This window comes from Equus caballus, chromosome 4 (assembly GCF_041296265.1).
Source record: "Equus caballus isolate H_3958 breed thoroughbred chromosome 4, TB-T2T, whole genome shotgun sequence".
NCBI lineage: Eukaryota > Metazoa > Chordata > Mammalia > Perissodactyla > Equidae > Equus > Equus caballus.
The window spans coordinates 9,036,841-9,055,745 of record NC_091687.1 but is presented as its reverse complement, the minus strand read 5'-3'; the positions used below and the strand labels follow the sequence as shown (position 1 = coordinate 9,055,745).

General features: G+C 36.2%; 1 gene segment (V, D, J or C); it reads left to right on the top strand.

Annotated features, from left to right (window-relative positions):
• Nucleotides 1-18,905, top strand: part of LOC102149258 (T-cell receptor gamma chain C region C10.5-like) — a 39,654-nt gene that overhangs the window by 6,226 nt on the left and 14,523 nt on the right. The window contains 1 exon segment of the C gene segment in view: nucleotides 17,540-17,598. Coding sequence covers nucleotides 17,540-17,598 — 59 coding nt within the window.

Below are 18,905 nucleotides of genomic sequence, written 5' to 3'. Positions count from 1 at the left end.
TGACCCTCCCCACTAATTACCTAAAAGGTTTTAGGATAGAAGGCCTGTTCCAGGAAGAAGAAAGTACTATCAGGTAACTGTAGTGTAATGTAAAATGTGTCTCTCACCTCACATTGTCCATAGTTGGCCCCTTTACTTTTCTATTTCCATGTAAAATGCCTTCCTCTCCTTTGATGACCCAAACCACTACCCACAACATCCTCCTTGTTCGTTAGCTGGAGGTCATATTCAAGGTGACAGATTTTGGTATTCCTTGGAGTCACTCAGGATTCCTGGGTTTCTCTCAAGTATACCTGTTTTTAAACTTTGTTTAATTTTCTCCTATTATTCTGTTTCATGTCAATTTAATTCTTACACTAGCCAGAAGGACCTAGAGGGTAGAGGAATTGTCTTCCTCCCCTACAGCTGCATGCTTTGCTCACATAATGCTGTTTACTCTCCAGGCAACCCCGTGAGGTCCTTTTTACAGATGAAGTAAAGGAGGTGACATAAATTGCTGAAGAATACAGAACTATCATGTTCCTTTAGGGCATTTAAAATCTCCTCCTGATTGGACCTCTAGATGAAATGTTCCAATGAAGCTCAGATGGTACACATTTGTTTCTGGCAGGGATTGCTGTTCTGTGCTTGTCCCTCCCACCAAAGAAAACAGCATGCCCATTGCTTTCTCAGTATTAAGTGGGAAATGAGCATGAGATTTGTCTCCAGCCAGTCCTGGCTCCATAGCATACCTCATTCTCTGTAAGTGTTGTCAATCTATAAAAGCAGAAATGAGTTTAAGGGCAAAACATTTATGTGGGTTCAAAGAATTGCAATTCAGGAAGCACAGATTTGTGTAGAAACCCAAGCAGTGTCCCAATTACAAAAGAGGGGCTGAGGGTTTTTATGAGAAAAACGAAAGGAGATGAGGTAAGTTTTATTTAAAAAGAGTCCATATGCACTAGATAAGGCAAGGCTGGTTTTTACTTGATTGATTGGTTAGTGATTTTGTCATCAGCAAAGTCTGATTTCATCATTTCTTACAAACAGGATATTCTTGTCCGTTCTGACTTCTTCAAATATTGCTAGTTTGGACCATAGTGGAAGAAAAGAAAAATATGAGAAAGAAAGTTCTTTTCAAATATCTCCTCCAGCTCTATTTAATATAACTGGTCTCAAATCGTCTGTCACCCTTTCCTTTTTGATGAAGATCCCCTCCAAAGCATCACTGATCTAACGCTGGAAAGCATTGATGATTGATTATTGGAAAGCATTGCTGATGAACCATCAAAGCATCATTAGTCTCTTGTCTCAAAGAAAGCTCATTACCAGTATCTCCTGTCCCACATAGGAGAGAAAGGGGTTTCCTTAGGAGCCTTTTAGCTCACCTTTGAGCAATAAAAATGCCAGAGCAAACGAATGCTACTGTCAAGTTCTTTTAAGGGTAAACATTGTCTGCAGTTCCTTGAAGTCTCTCATGTGAAGTTTCACAAACATTAGTAATCATTTCAAAGCACTGAGTGATCATTATCTGAGTGGTGTTTTTATAACATGGAGTTATGTAGAGTACATTAAGTTTCACAGCAATGAGAATTCTTGTCATAACAAACAAAACACTAAGTCCAAATTGTAGAGTAAACAGGAACTAGGAGGCAATTCATGAAGGCAGCCAGCCAAGGGGATCAAAGAACCACAGAACGTCAGTGAGTGGTGAAAAGAGTTGACAAGACCAAAGGTATTACCCTATACCAGGAGAGTCCAGTCCTTAGGTGTATAACAAAACCTCAAAGACAATTAGCAGGACTAGAATCCAACATCTACAAAGGTGCAGAAATAATTTTTCTATCCACAATTACCATCATTTTCTTTAGTCAAAGATAATCAAAGGAAAACTAATTTGTTTTTGTTAAACAAATGGGAGCTTCTGAATTCTGGAAGGATCAGACAGTGAGAAAAAGCAAACATTCCATCTTTGTTCACAAAGATATATCTTACCAAATTGTTGATAGCTTAAGAGAAAAGATTTCTTTAAATCTGGAAAAACAAAACATTAGGACACTGTCCTCAGTTCATGTAGTCTCATGTAATTAATATTTGTAATTGATCTTTTCTTAACAGTTTTATGAAGCCATCAGTTTCTGTTAGACTTCTATAATTTCTTACTCAGTTCAGTATTCTAATGTAAAATTTTATCGGAACTCTGTATTCTAGAGTAAGTGTCAGAGTAAAAAATAACTATCAATGACAGAAGACTTAACCTTTTAATGCAATTGACAAAGAAACTTTGTTATTTTTATGATACAAATTTTAAGATAGTGGCTAGAATTGTGGCTAATAACATATACCAAGGTATATTAGAATTTTGCAAATTTTATATGTTTTAGAACACATATTAATAATATTCACCCACACAATATAATCTAAGATGGATTAACATCATTTATTTAACAATGCTTCTCATGTAACTTAACATATTAAATAGTTTAATATCTCCCTCTTTCTACTAGGAGGGAACAAATTCTTTGAGGCAAGATGTTCCAGGGGCCATCTAGAAAACCCCAAATTTATTTCCATGTCAAAAAGTCTTCATTTAGAATTTGATTTGGGGAATTTTGTCAAAAATATCAAAATATTTTAAAACACTTGGCCAAATAGGGTCATAGAGCACTGTAAAACAACGTTTACTTATTTACTTAACCTTGGTAACAATTAAAGGTTTTCATACAAATACAGAAAATTAAATATTTGTAAGGAACCCCCAAGATCTTGTGATTAAAGACCTGATAAAAATAATACAGGTCATTATTTTGATGAAACATAATTACTTCCTGACAAATTTACTTTCTTAACAAAAAATATCTCTATTTCTTAGAAGATCTTTTACTGAAAACATACATTTTCTCATAGCATATTTTTTTTAAATGTGGGACAAGGAATGTTTAATAATAGACCCAAACATCTTTAAGTTTTTCTGTAATAAAGCCCAAAGTAGGCAATCTTAGACTTGTTTAGTAATTTTCAATAATTTATTTTCTTTGGAAATGATCTAGACATTCGGTGAATTTCCATCATTTAATGTAACTTAGCAAAATTCTAGTTTCAAGCTGCAAATTGATTTTTAAGTACATATACCATAACACATACTTATTGTGAAAAATTTCACCTAAAAACTGTTTAATATTACCTACATCTATTTAGTTTACTTGTTCCCAATAATTATGTTAAGATTACCTACAAAAACTTCATGAGACATTAAAGTCAGCCATCAATGTTGTTGCTGCCACATTTTGTAACAGAAATAACATGAATTTATTTAACTTTTAGTAAATTGAAGTAGAACAGAAGCTTCGTGTCTAATGCTGATCATTCCAAAGACAACAAACAAATTAGCGTTAATCCCAAATATTTCCTAGGTCGTGTGATCCTAAAACTCGTTCAGGTTAGTTTCTATTATATTTTTGAGAGTGCACTCAATATAATGTGTGTTTTAAGCCATTAAATAGAGCTATTTTAGAAATAATACCATCCAGAAGTAGAAAAATATCACATCTATATGACATAAATGTATATACACAGACATACATAGGGACCCCATAGCTATTGTTTTAAAGTTACCACCATGAATCATATATACTAATACAAAGCTCACTAGTTATGAAAGAAAGTTGATTTCAATTTGTGTTTCTGGAAGATGGAATGAGTTAAGGTTATCTGCATAGCTGGTTAAAGCTTTTCTTCGAATATTTGTAGAAAAGGCACTTAGGATGCCACATTTTGGGTAATGGTGCTTCTCTAGCCATTTGGCTCTTTTTTCTTTCAGTCTTAGGACTTGGTAATGGTCTAGAAAACAGTTTCAGGAGAAGTTACAAACTTTTTGAAATAAATAGGGGTGGTTTTTGAGATTGATAAAGGAGAATGAATCAAATCTGAACTGCCTCTAGAGATGGATTTCCAGTTTTGCAAAGATTTGTAAGATAAGGACAGTTGCTTTCAATTCCTCAGAAATTGGATTGTAACTTAAACAACGTCATAGGTTAATCCACCTGTCTATATCCACCTGTCTGTATGTACGTTGGTCAAATTTCTCACGATAAGTTACTATATCCTTTCAAATATCTTGTCAACTTTCAGCTGGGACAAAGATTAAATATTTCTGTCAGTAATGAACAATTCCTTTAAAATTTAATTTTACTTTCCCCTTGATTGTTTAAGGGAATAGAATAGCAGTTTACCAGAAAATATCTCAAAGTTTTGTGAACTCTGAGAAGGACCCATACAGGACCCTACCTTTGAATGTAGTTATGGAGATGTCTGTAAAGCCATTAACTTAATTGTCTTTTGTATAGTCTTTCTTTTAGGTTTCCCTTTCATCTCAATTTTTCTTTAGCTTTTTGCAATGAAACTTTCAATAAGGCTTTTTTGGCATTTTGAAACCTTTGCTTTCTAGTGCACTTCTTAAATGATCTTATCTAATTGGAACATTTCTTCTAATGAACAATGTGATTTCCCTGAGTCTAGTCGCAGTTTGGTAGGACCATAACCACAAATGGAATTTATCCCCCATTTCTACTCAGTGACATATGGCTACAAAAAGCGTGCAAACAACATTTCTGTCTTACGTATTTTGGGGCCCCCAAAATAATGGATATTGATCCAAGCTTGCAGGACACAAAATGAGATTAGCAAGATCTTGAGGTTTTTTGGTAAATATTCATAGCTTCTGAGACGACGGTTTTTAAACAGGTGTGTCAGATTGGACCCTTTAGAAATTAAAGTTTTCATTTAATTTGTCTAGTCCACTGTTCTCAAATATAGTGCACAAAACCCCCCAAGTTTTGGAAGCTCAAAACAGCTCCAAAGTGGCCATTATAATTTTAAATCATCTTTAGTACTATCGGTCCACTGGGACAAAAATTTATAAGAGGATGGGCCATAGTTCTTAAATATTAACCTAGCTATAGTTTCTGAGGGAAGAACTTCTCAGGAACTTTCAGAAGATGAAATTCCCACGTTAAAGCATGGCCACACAAAGAGTCAAGGAGACAGAGAGATGTTTGTTGCAAGCCACAGGTTGTTACATGTTCCTCTGACCAACTGGCTACAGCTGTTTGGACCAATAACACAATTTCCCTGATAGTTAATGATGTTTAACATCTTTTCACTTGCCTATTGGTCATTGGTATATTTTCTTTGTAGAAATCTCTGTTCAGATCTTCTTCCCATTTTTTAATTGGTTGTTGTCTTTTTGTTGTTATTTATACATAAGAGTTCTTTGTATATTTTGGATATTAACCCATTATCTAATGGATAGTTTGCAAATATCTTCTCCCAATTGTTAGGTTGTATTTTCGTTTTGTTGATGGTTTCCTTTGCGGTGAAGAAGGTTTTGAGTTTGATGAAGTCCCATTTGCTTATTTTTTCTATTGTTTCCCTTGCCCAGTCAGACATGGTGTTTCAAAAAAAATGTTGCTAAGACCAATGTCAAAGAGCATACTGCCTTTGTTTTCTTCTAGAAGTTTCACAGTTTTAGGGCTTACATTCACATCTTTAACCCACTTTGAGTTGAATTTTTTTTTTTGCATGATGTAAGATAATGGTCAACTTTCATTCCTTTGCATGTGACTGTCCAGTTTTCCCAACGCCATTTATTGAACTAACTTCCTGGTCTCCATTGTATGCTCTTGGCACTCTTGTTGAAAATTGGCTATCCATAGAGGTGGGGGCTTACTTCTGGGCTCTCAATTCTGTTCCATTGATCTGTGTGTCTGTTTTTGCACCAGTACCATGCTGTTTTGGTTACTATGGCTTTGTAGTATATTTTGAAATCAGGGAGTCTGATACCTCCAGCTTTGTTCTCGTCCCTCAGGAGAGCTTTGGCTTTTGGGGGTCTTTTGTTGTTCCATATACATTTTAGGATTATTTCTTCTATTTCTCTGAAAAATTTTGCTGGAACTTTGATAGAGATTGCATTGAATCTATAGATTAGTTAAGAAAGTACGGACATTTTAACTATGTTAATTCTCCGATCTGAGAGCATGTAATATCTTTCCATTTTTTGTGTGTCTTCTTCAATTTCTTTCAACTATGTTTTATAGGTTTTGGTGTACAGATATTTTGCCTCTTTGGTTAAGTTTATTCTCAGGTATTTTACTCTTTTTGTTGCAATTGTAAATTGGATTGGCTTCTTAATTTCTCTTTCTGCTACTACTGTTAGCATATAGAAACACAAGTGATTTTGTGTGCTGACTTTGTATCCTGTGACTTGACTGTATTCATTTATTATTTCTAAAAGTTTTTTAGTGGATTCTTTAGGGTTTTCTATATATAAAATCATGTGGTACACAACAGCGGTAGATTCACTTCTTCTTTTCAAATTTGGATCCCTTTTATTTCTTTTTCTTGCCTGATTGCTCTGGCCAGGACTTCGAATACAATGTTAAATAAGAGTGGTGAAAGTCAGCATTCTTGACTGGTTCCTGTTCTTAGAGGGATAGCTTTCAATTTTTCTCCATTGAAAATGATATTCATTGTGGGTTTATCATATGTGGCCTTTAATATGTTGAGGTATTTTCCTTCTATATCCATTTTATTGAGTTTTTATCATAAATGGATGCTGCGTCTTGTCAAATGCTTTCTCTGCATCTATTGAGATGATCACGTGGTTTTTATTCTTCATTTTGTTAATGTTGTGTATCGTGTTGATTGATTTGCAGATGTTGAGACATCCCTGCATCCCCAGAATAAATAACACTTGATCATGATGTATGATCTTTTTAATGTATTGTTGTATTCAATTTGCTAGTATTTTGTTAAGGATTTTTGCATCGATGTTCATCAGTGATACTGGGCTGTAATTTCCTTTGTTTGTGTGTTGTCCTTGTCTGGTTTTGGTATCAGGATAATGTTAGCTCCATAAATGAGTTAGGAAGCTTCCCCTCCTCTTCAATTTTTTGGAAGAGTTTGAGACGGATAGGTATTAAATCTTCTTTGAAGGTTTGATAGAATTCACAAGGGAAGCCATCTGGCCCTGGGCTTTCACTTTTTGGGAGGTTTTTGATTACTGTTTTGATCTCCTTACTGGCGATTGGTCTATTTATATTCTCTACTTCTTCTTGGTTCAGTTTGGGAAGGTTTTATGATTCTAAGAATTTATCCCTTTCTTCTAGATTATTCGAATTGTTGGAATATAACTTTTCATAGTATTCTCTTTTAACCATGTGTATTTCTGAGATGTCCATCATAATTTCTCCTTTTTCATTTCTGATTTTATTTTTCTGAGCCTTCTCTCTTTTTTTCTTGGTGAGTCTAGCTAAACGTTTTCAAAGAATCAACTCCTGCTTTCATCAGTATTTTCTATTTTTTTAGTCTCTATTTTGTTTATTTATGGTCAGAATTTTAGTATTTCCTTCCTTCTGCTGATTTTAAGCTTGTTTTCTTCTTCTTTTTTCCAGTTCGTTTAGGTGCACTGTTAGATTGTTTATATGGGATTTTTCTTGTTTTTTGACATAGGCACGAATTGCTATAAACTTCCCACTTTGAACCACTTTTGCTGTATCCCATATATTTTGTCATGTCGTATTTTCATTTTCATTTGTCTCCAGGTGTTTTGTGATTTCTCCTTTGATTTCTTCATTGATGTATTCGTTGTTCCATAGCATTTTATCTCCACATTTTTGCAGCTTTTCTGATTTTCTTCCTGTAGTTGATTTCTACTTTTATACCTTGGTGATCAGAAAAGATGCTTGGTATTATGTCAATCCTCTTAAATTTATTGAGACTTATTTTGTGGCCTAATATATGATCAGTCCTGGAGAATGTCCTGTACGCATTTGAAAAGAATGTGTATTCCATGGTTTTTGGATGGAATGTTCTATATATTTCTAAGTCTGTCTGGTCTAATGTGTCATTTAAGGCCAATATTCCCTTATTGATCTGTTTGGATGATCTATCCATTGGCATATGTGAAGTGTTAGAGTCCCCCACTATTATTGTGCTACTGTCTATTTCTGCTTTTATGTCTGATAGTAATTGCTTTATAGATTTAGATGATCCTATGTTGTGAACATAGATATTTAAAAGTGTTATATCCTCTGGTTGGATTGTCCCCTTTATCATTATGTAGTGCCCTTCTTTGTCTCTTGTTATAGTTTTTGTTTTAAAGTTTATTTTGTCTGATATAAGCATAGCTATCCCTACTTTCTTCTCTTTGTCATTTGCATGGAGTATCTTTTTCCATCCTTTCATTTTCATTTTGTGAGTGTCTTTATGTCTGAAATGTGCTGCTTGCATGGATTTTATATATGGGTCTTGTTTTTTATCCAATTGACCACCGTATGCCTTTTGATTAGACCATTTAGTCCATTGACATTTAAAGTAACTATTGATAAATGTGTGTTTATTGCCACTTTTTAATTTTTTTCTAGGTGTTTTAGTAGTTCTCTGTTCCTCTCTTCTTCTCTTGCTCTCTTCTCTTGTGGTTTGATGGCTTTCTTTAGTAATATGTTTGATTTATTTCCTCTTACTTATTTGTTTATCTGTTATAAGTTTCTGGTTTGTGATTACTGTGAGGATCCTCTGTAATATTCTACATATATAGCAATCTATATTCAGATGATGGTCTCTTTAGCTTGACCTCTTTCTAAGAGCTCTACTCTTATTCCTCTCTTCCCACATTTTATGTTTTGAAATCATATCTAATCTCTTATTTTGTGCATGTCTATGTATTACCCTTTTATCATTGAAATCAGTGATTTTATTAATTTTGTCTTTTAACGTTTATATTATCTTCATAGGCGTTTGATCTTCTACCTTTATTGTATTTTTGCCTTTACCAGTGATTTTATTGCTTGTCTTGGGTTTTTTCTTTTTTTGATATTTTTCTTATCCCTATTTGTCATCTTCTCTTTCCTACTTAAATAAGTCCCTCCAAGATTTCTTGTAGAATTGGTTTCTTGGTGATAAACTCTTTTGAATTTTGTTTGTCTGGGAAACTCTTTATCTCTCCTTCCAATCTGAATGATAACCTGTCTGTATAGAGACTGTAGGTTTTTTCCTTTTAGCACTTTAAATAAGTCTTGCCACTCCTTTCTAGCTTGTAGGGTTTTGGCTGAGAAATCCACCGATAGCCTTATGGGCTTTCCTTTATATGTCACTTATTGCCTTTCTCTTGCTGCTTTTAGGATTCTCTCTTTATCTTTAGTTTTGGACATTTTAATTATAATGTGTCTTGGTGTGGGCCTGTTTGGGTTCATCTTCCTTGGTGCTCTCTGTGCTTCCTGTACTTGGATGTGTATTTCCTTCCTTCAGTTAGGAAGGTTTGCAGCTGTTATTTCTTCAAATGGATTCTGTGCCCCTTGGTCTCTCTCTTCTCTTCCTGGGACACCTATAATATGAATGTTAGTGTGCTTGATGTTGTCTCAGACTTCCCTCAGACTGTTCTCATTCTTTTTACTTCTTTTTTCTTTTGTCTGTGCAGCTTGGGGGATTTCCTCTAGTCTTTCATCCACCTCACTGATCCATTCTTCTGTATCCTCTACTCTGCTATTGAGTTCCTCTAGTGGATTTTTCATTTGCAGTACTGTATTCTTCATTTCTGATTGGTTCTTTTTTATGTTTTCCAATTCTTTGTTGACATTCTCACTGTGTTCATCCAGTATTCTCCCAATATCAGAGAGCATCCTCATGAGTTTTTGTTTGAACTCTTTCTCAGGTAGATTGCTTATTTCTATTTCATTAAGTTCTTTTTCCATGGTTTTTCTCTGTTCTCTTGCTTGGAATTTATTCCTTTGCCTCCTCATTGTGTTTCTTGTTCTGTGCCTATGTCTATGTATTAAGTGAGTCAGCTATGTCTCCGGATCTTGGAAAAGTGGCCTTATGGACAAGGTGCCTTTAGAGGCTAGACAGTGTGCTTCCCTCTCATCACCAGTCCAAATGTTCCAGGAGTGACTGCTTTGTGGGCTACTTGTGTTCTTCTGCTGCAGCAAGGTTGCTCTTACTGCAGGTACCCAGAGAGTCTAGGCTTTTTCTCCCTGGCCACCTGTTTGTAAGTTGCATTTGAGCAGTCACAGGACGATTAGCCACAAGGTCTAATAGCACATTCCTGTTGCAGTTTTCCTGTTAATTGGGTAGGTATCCAGTGCAGCTGGTTACTAGGCTCAGGGGCTTACTGTTGCTGTATGCCCCAGGCCTGTAAGCCTGTTGTGAGCTGTCTTAGGATTGAAGCTGAGTGGGCCTGGCCCCAGACATGGGAGTAACCAATTGTTTCAGGCTTTTGGAAGGTGAGGCTGATCCTCTTTGTGACTGTGAAGCAGAGGTCTTCTGCCACTGATAAGCCACAATCCCAAAGGTCCACACAGACAGTCAACAGTTCTGGCCCATGCACACTTCCTAACCCCCTTAAGCATACCCAGTCACCCCACTGCAGAGGTCCCCAACTCTCCACAATGTCCCTCACAGTTCAACTGATCCTCACAGAGGCCCTGCCCCACAGAGGTGGACACACTCACCTGCGTGCAGATGATCAAGGCACCCAGTGTATGCAGGCTGACAAGTAGCCTGAGGGCTTGCTGTTGTGTGGGGCTTGTCCCTAGGGCAGTCTGCCTGCCATGGCTAAACTGGATTAAATCTTCACTCTAGTGGGTGTGGCTGACCCCAAGGCTAAATGGCCAGGGGAAGAACCTCAATGGCGTCTGCCAGTGTCTGTGCCAGCATGCTCACACTAGGTCATACCAATGGCTGCCACCAACGTCCCAGTCTCTGGGGAGGTCCCACCTCCCACTGGCATGCACTCAGAGACCACCAGGTGAGTCTCTTTTCACCAAAGGACTGTGCAGCCTTCTTTCTGGTGATTTTACGTTGCTCTCTGAGATGGGTGAATTTGTGCATGGGCCCTTCAAGAGCTGCTTTTTTCCAACTTTCATCTGATAGCTTTTCTGCTGGTATTCCTCACTGCAGTTATTAGCCAAGGAAGACAAATAGTATGACACTCATCTCAGTTGTGCAGAATCTGAAGGATGCTGATAACAGTCATGAGCCCCTACCCAGGTCCCCACTCCTCCAGGGAGGGCTGCATACCTTAGGATGGCACCTGCCCAACTGGCTGTCAAACTCTGCCACTGGTGATGGTGTCTTTTTTCTCTCCAGAAGGAATTTCTGCCTCTTCTACCTTATTCAGGACTTTCCCTTGTTGTGCAGGTTCTTTTGATCACATTTTCAGTTGTCTCTCTGGGGTGATTTTTACAAGAATATTTGTCACCTGGTTGTGTTCATGGGAGGAAGTGAGTTCAGACTTTGCCTACACTGCCATATTTTCTTAAAGAGGAATCTTTGTATAAGTGGGTGTAAATGATCAGCCTTATTTTTTCAGGAATCTACACTCTCCCCAAGATGCTGTCCCTGGCACCCAAGTTTATTCCTGTAGGTCAATTTCTGTGACTCTTCTATTTTCTTTTCTGCCAAGATATGTATTCCCCATCATTTCTCTAACTTCTTTTGTATTACTCAAATTGTATTACAATTAGTAGTTTCTGAACCACTTTTCTTCTTTGATTAAAATATTGGAGATTACCTTAAATTATCCTCATTCTCCTAGAGGCTATAATGTAAACAACACAGCATGATCTAACCACAGGCAGAGACAACTGCAATGATAATATGTCAGATGCATAACCTGGAGAAGAGTGGTGATATTTGATTTTGCACAAACTTATGAACATTGCTGCTTAATGAGTCCAAATCAAAGTGTACTTTGGATTGAAGTTTGAAGAGTAGTGCATTTTCTGGTCTAGGATTCCATTCATCCAACGTAAGCAAGTGTTTGACTGACTCCTCTGAGCCAGGCACAGTGCACAGCAGACATGGCAAATCTCACCTGCTCTGTCAAGACTGGAGGTTACTCCTGCAGAGCCCTCTTCTCCTGCTGGGCTGCCATTATCTGGCTACATATATGGTAAAGCAAAGTGGTTAGGACCCAAGCCTCTTGTATAGAGAACTCCAGGTCTGACCCGTGCTCTGACACTTACTAGCTGTGTGTCAGGCCAACACCTTCTCTAGTCCATCTCCTCATGTGTACAACAGAGGTCTTGTAGTTACCTCGTGGGTTGTTGTGAGGATTCCTGAGATGATGCACATTAAGTGCTTGGTCCATTGCATGGCACACTGTGACAGCTCAGTAATGCTAGATGATAAACTACAAACAAACAAAACAACAACTAGGATACATATACACACAGAACATACACACACGCATGTACCACACACATTTGTATACCATGGCTTAGCACCACGTCTGTCATACTGTGGCTGACTGTTACAGTTTAGGTAAAGAGAGATTAAATAGATATGAAGAGACTCTTGCGAATAGTCATAGCAAATCAATTTAAATCTAAGTTTTCAATGGTGGTTCCATAGTCCCCTTGACTTATGCACTTTGGGGAGGACAGTAGCCTTATGCTTGAGCAAACAATGTCTACTGGGGGAAAAAACAAGTCCATATTTGGAGTCACTTCCTCCTCCTGCCCTTCTCCTTTAGGCTGAAGTAGCTTCCCCAAGAACGCTTTGACCACACCCACCAAAGGCAAACCAGCCAGAGGAAACCAGCACTGTACTAAGTGAACATTTGCCAGTTCAATGGTGGTTTAAATTGCTGATTTATACAAACACTGAAAGCATCTACTAGAATGTACAGCACCAAATATTGTGGGGACTCAGTTACTCTCTGTGGAGATGAGAGAATATTTTGATCATCATTGTGGTGCTCACATTACCTACTAGGTGCAGGATTTTGTGTTCTTGGATGCCTGAAAGATCCTGGTGATTTTGGCTCAACTTATTTTCCATCATAACTGAAGTAGGTGACAATGACTCTGCATAATAGAAGCAACATTATATTATCTAATGAGTGCTGAAAAAGACCAAGAAGTTCTTCAAGATCACTATTTTCATATATCATATCTATCACCCAACTCCCCTCACATCCTAGCACTGTGGGAAAGTGATGTCTGTAACCTAGAAGTCCTCTTATAAAAATCACAATTCGAATTGCAAGGCCCTCCTGAAATCTATGTTGACTACTTTTTCTCAGGGGCTGTTTTTATTCAGCCCCACGAATGGGTTCAGAGGAAAGGGTACAACTTTGGAGTGGTCATCTCTGGACACTGGGATCATGGAGATTTTTTTTTCCTGCATCATTTCTGTACCCCTCAAATTGTCTAGTAGAAAATAGGTATGTATTTTATTTTAAAATTTATTTTGAAGTACAATTCACGTTTCATAATATTAAAACTATCTCTGCCTATTATTGAGCACTTAGAGACCACGTGTGGAATTTGGTGATTAGAAAGGACTGTCATGGGCTCTGTTGTGACCACTTTTCCTCCTCTTTTCTCGTCCAACTTTTGTTGTTTTTACAAAACAAAACCGGTTTCCTTTTCTTATTCCTACCTATCCCATTTTCCAAGTTAGAGACAATTGTGATGTTAGGGTGGCTTATTGGGCTTCAAAATCTCTTTTTCCCCAAGTTGTGCAGATAGGAAGCTTTACAGATAGCAGTAAAAATGCTCATCTCTTTTTTTTGCCATTGACGGAGAACTTTCAAAATTATTTTTACTATTTTATGAAGTCACGGTGGGTTATAACATTGTGTAAATTGCAGGTGCACATCATGATATTTTGGCTTCTATATAGACTGCATTGTGTTCACCATCAAAAGTCTAGTTTCTATTTGTCACCACATATATGTGCTCCTTCACCCCTTTTGCCCTCCTCTCACCCACTTCCCTGCTGGTCACCGTCAATCTGTTCTTATCTATGTGTTTGTTTATTTTGAACATATGAGTTAAATCATGCAGTATTTGTCTTTCTCTTAATTATTTAACTTAGTATCGTACCGTTCATCCATGTTGCCATAAATATCACAATTTCATGTTTTCATGAGTGAGTAATATTCCACTGTGTAGATATACCACATCTTCCTTATCCATTCATCCATTGATGGGTACTTGGGTTACTTTCAAGTCTTGGTTATTGTGAATAATGCTGCAAAAACATACATTTGCATATATCTTTTCAGGTTGGTGTTTTCATGTTCTTTGGTTAAATACCCATAAGTGGAAGAGCTGTATCATACAGTAGTTCTATTTTTAAATTTTTGAGAAATCTCCATACTGTATCCCATAGTGGCTGCCCCAGTTTGCATTCCTTCCTGCAGTGTATGTGTTTCTTTTTCTCCACATCCTCTCCAACACTTGTTATATTTCTTCTCTTTTTAATAATTGCCATCTTCACGGGTATGGATGCTGTGATATCGCATTTAGCTTTGATTTGCATTTCCCTAATGATTAGTGACATTGAACACATTTTCATGTGCCTGTTGGCCATCTGTATGTCTTCTTTGGTTAAAAATGTCTCTTCTGGTCATCTGCCCATTTTTTGATCAGGTCGTTTGTTTTTTGGTTTTGAGTTATATGAGTTCTTTACATATTTTAGAAATTAACCCTTTATCTGATATCTAATTTGCAAGTATATTTTCTCAGATAGTGTGTTGTCTTTTCATTTTGTGGATGGTTTCTTTTACCATGAAAAAGCTTTTTAGTTTGATGAACACCCATTTGCTTACTTTTTCATTTCTTTCCCTTGCCTGAGGAGACATGGTATTCTCAAACATACTGATAAGATTGATGTCAAAGAGTGAACTGCCTATGTTTTCTTCCAGGAGTTTTATGTTTTCAGGTCTTACATTATAATCTCTAATCCATTTTGAGTTAATTTTTGTGTGTGGTGTAGAATAATGGTCTATTTTCACTCCTTTGCATGTAACTGTCCAGTTTTCCCAACACCACTTATTGAACAGACTTTGCTTTCTCCGTTATCTGTTCTTAGCTCCTGTATTGAAGATTAGCTGTCCATAGATGTGTGGTTTAATTTCTGGGCTCTCAATTCTGTTCCATCGATCTATGAGTCTATTTTTCTGCCAGTATCATGCTGTTCTGATTATTCTAGCTCTGTATCATATTTTGAATTCAGTGAGCATGACATCTCCAGCCCTATTCTTTTTTCTCGGAATAGCTTTGGTTATTTGCAGTCCTCTGTTTTTCAACTTAAATTTTAGGATTGTTTGTTCTATTTCATTGAAAAAATGTCATTGGGCTTCTGATTGGTATTGCATTGAATATATAGATTGCTTTAGGTAGTATGGAGATTTTAAGTATGTTAATTCTTCCAATACATGAGTGCAGAATGTCTTTCCATTTCTTTCTGCCTTCTTTGATTTCTTTCAATACTACCTTATAGTTTTCAGTATGTAGATCTTTCACTTCCTTGATTAACTTTATTCCTAGGTATTTTATTCCTTTTGTTGCAATTATAGATGGAATTGTATTCTTCATTTCTCTTCCTGCTAGTTCGTTGTAGTTGACTAGAAACACAACTGATTTTTGTATGCTGATTTTGTACCCTACAGTAATTTGTTGTCTTCATTTATTATTTTTAATAGTTTTTTAGTGGATTCTTCATGGTTTTCTATATATAAAATCATGTGATCCATAAGTTGTGACAGTTTTTCTTCTTCCTTTCCAATTTGGGTACCTTTTATCTTCTCTCTTGCCTAGTTGCTCTTGCAGGATTTCCAATAGATTGTTGAATGAGTGGCAAAAGTGTGCCTCATTGTCTTCCACCTGTTCTTGGATGATAGCTTTCAGGTTTTTACCATTGAGTAGGGTGTTAGTTGTGTGTTTGTTTATACAATCATTATCGTGTTGAGGTACTTTCCTTCTATACCTATTCTATTGAAAGTTTTTATCATAAATGGATGTTGGATCTTGCCAAATGCTTTCTCTGCAGCTGTTGAGATGATCACGTGATTTTTATTCTTCATTTTTTAATGTAGTGTATCACATTGATGAAACTGTGGATTTGAATTACCCTTCCATTCCTGGAGTAAATCCCACTTGATTCTGACATATAATCTTTCTAGTGTACATTTGTCTTCAATTTGCCAACACTTTGTTGAGAATTTTTGCATCTATCTTTGTCAACATATTGGCCTCAATTTTCTTTTTTGTGTCATCCTTTTTTGGTTTTGGTATTAGGGTAACGTTGATGTTGTAAAATGAGTTAGGAAGGGGCCCTTTCTCTTCAGGTTTTTGGAAAAGTTAGAGAAGAATAGGTATTAAATCCTCTTGAAATGTTTGGTAGAATTCACCTGAGAAGTCATCCACTCCTGGACTTTTGGGGAGAAGAGGTTTTTGATTGCTCTTTCAATCTTCAGTTTTGGAAGCTTGTTTGGTCTGGAAATTTACCCATTTCTTCTTGGTTATCTGATTTGTTTTCATATAGGTTTTCATAGTATTTTCCTATACTCCTGTGTATTTCTGTGGTATCTGCTGTAATTTCTCCTCTTCCATTTCAGATGTTATTTATTTGAGCCTTCTGGTTTTTTCTTATTTGTCTACTAAAGTTTGTCATTTTGTTTATTTGTTCAAAGAACCAACTCTTACTTTCATTGATCCTTTCTATCTTCTTTTTAAACTGTATTTCACTTATTTTCCACTCGTGTTATGATTACCTTCCTTCTATTGATTTTGGGCTCCATTTGTTCTTCTTTTTCTAGTTTCTTTAGGTATAATGTTAAACTGTTTGAGATTTTTGTTGTTTTTAGAAGTAAGCCTGTATTGCTATAACCTTTCCTCTTAGTATCATTTTTGCTGCATCCCATAGATTTTGGTATGTTGTGTTTCATTCTCATTTGCGTTTATGTATTTTTTATTATTTATACTTGCATTTCTTCATTGAACCCACAGTTATTCAGTAGCATATTTGTGAATTTTCCAGCTTTCTTTTCGCATTTTATTTCTAATTTCACACAATGAGGTTGGAAAAGATGCGTGACAGGAATTCAAATTTTAGTTTGAATAAAAATCTATTATTTCTTAGGGTATAGAATTCTGAATTCTTTAAATTTCTTCTTTTAGTCTGGGAAAATTAATGTCATCACAGAAATGATTTTTCATTTGGCATTGCCTAGTAAAGAATCCTTAATATTGGTAAAATGGCTTTATTTTAAATGAAAAACTTTGTTCACATTTCTCAAGGCCATTTGTGTTGGCACATTTGCATTTAAGTAACTGAAGAGTTTCTTCCTTTCAGAAATACATTCCAAAATTGCTAACGAAACAGCCCCTGTGTTTGTGAGAACAAAAGGACCTTTCCTTTGATGCAATCTCAGAAGTTTTAACACCATTGAACACCTGGAAAGAAAAAACAAGTCTTAATTGTCTGAGTGCTTTTCCTAGTGATTTAGAAAAGTAGTTGGTTGACAAGTCAGGCCTGATTTCTTATTCTTTCTCTTTTACACCAATGCTTTTCAATGATTACTGCCTTGTTATAAACCGATGTTTGGGTCAATTTATCTGAGGAAAACATAAAATATCTGATGCCACCAAACTTATATTCAAGGACTTCTGAAAGAACCCAGAAGATCAAATTGCCAGGACACAGTTATTTAACTGCTACTCACATCATGAAGCTTATGAGAAAGCTGAGTTTTTGTAGAAGCTGTAACCAGTGTGGTAACTCTGGCCAAGAAATTTGGAGAAGGGACTAAGCTCGTGGTAACTCCCTCTGGTAAGTAATATTTTTCTATTTTTACTCTAGAAATGAAAAACTGGTACATGTTTTTAGAAAAAACAATTAAGGATCACTGTTATCACATAATTGGCTTCAGCATATGAAAAGCAAGTTTGCAGCTACTAGTCACTCTTTATGAAAACAAAACTACTTCATAAATGGTTTGTTCACTTCCCTGATCATAACCATATTGAAATGATACTTTTAGAATACACACACACAAAATTATAGATTCAGGCTAGAAATTAAGATAGTTTTTGGACGATATCCATAAACCATTGGTATAAGTTATTGGTTCAAGATACTTATCTTATAGACAATCTTTTAAGTGAGAGACACTTTTATTAATTACCTCTTCTTTATATTTTCAGATAAAACATAGTACTCTTTTGTTGAAATAACAGGCAAAACCTATGTTATTGGTTTTTATCTCATTCCTAAGAGCAGTGCAAAAAACTAACTCTTAAAATAAATGGCTATAGAACATGGATAAATCTCACTTCTTATTACCCTAGCTTTTTAGAAGTAGGCTGAGATCAGTCAAAATTTATGATACCACAACTCTTCTTGTCTTGCCTAGAGATGGGCTAGTTTAAGGGAATTTGCTAGCTCAATAAGCCATTTCAGCTCTAGTGTCCACAAAAATTTTCTCCATGGTTTTATATCTTCATTTGCTCATTCATCTTGTCAGCAAGCATTCATTGAAGACAGTTTCTGTTCTGGATGCTAGAAATTAAACGGTGAACAAGACACAGATAGAACAATCCACAGCATTCCAAAGGCTTCCAGTCTAACAGATAAGTGTTCTAACTCCATCCATGTCCTTGGAGGCAGTTCTCTGCCTGACATGGCAAGAGGGAACATTGACAAGGAGTTAACGACTTATACCAATTGTGACTCCCTAAGGGTTGGAGACATTAGGTCCATTTGGTGTTTCTATATTGAAAGATTTGTGATGAAGTTTAGATATTTTATTTGTTTCCAAAAATAACCAACGAGGGAAAAAATTGCTGAACTTGTCATTTGGTCGGAGGATGGTGAACATCAAGTATCAAAATGTTTAAGTGGGCAAACTTATTCAAGAACGTCATAAGCTGGATTTGATTATTTCTAAATTCAGTCCAGTAAATTTGTCCCATCCTCATTAGCCTTAAAGATGAAATTATGCATGAATGAGGGACAATATCTCACAAGGATGTTCCTAGCCTGCTAGATCCATTGAAATGAAAGTTTTTAGAGAATTTTCACAAAGTTGATGAAGCATTGAAAAAATGAAAGAAATTACGTATTTTGGTTTCTGCAGT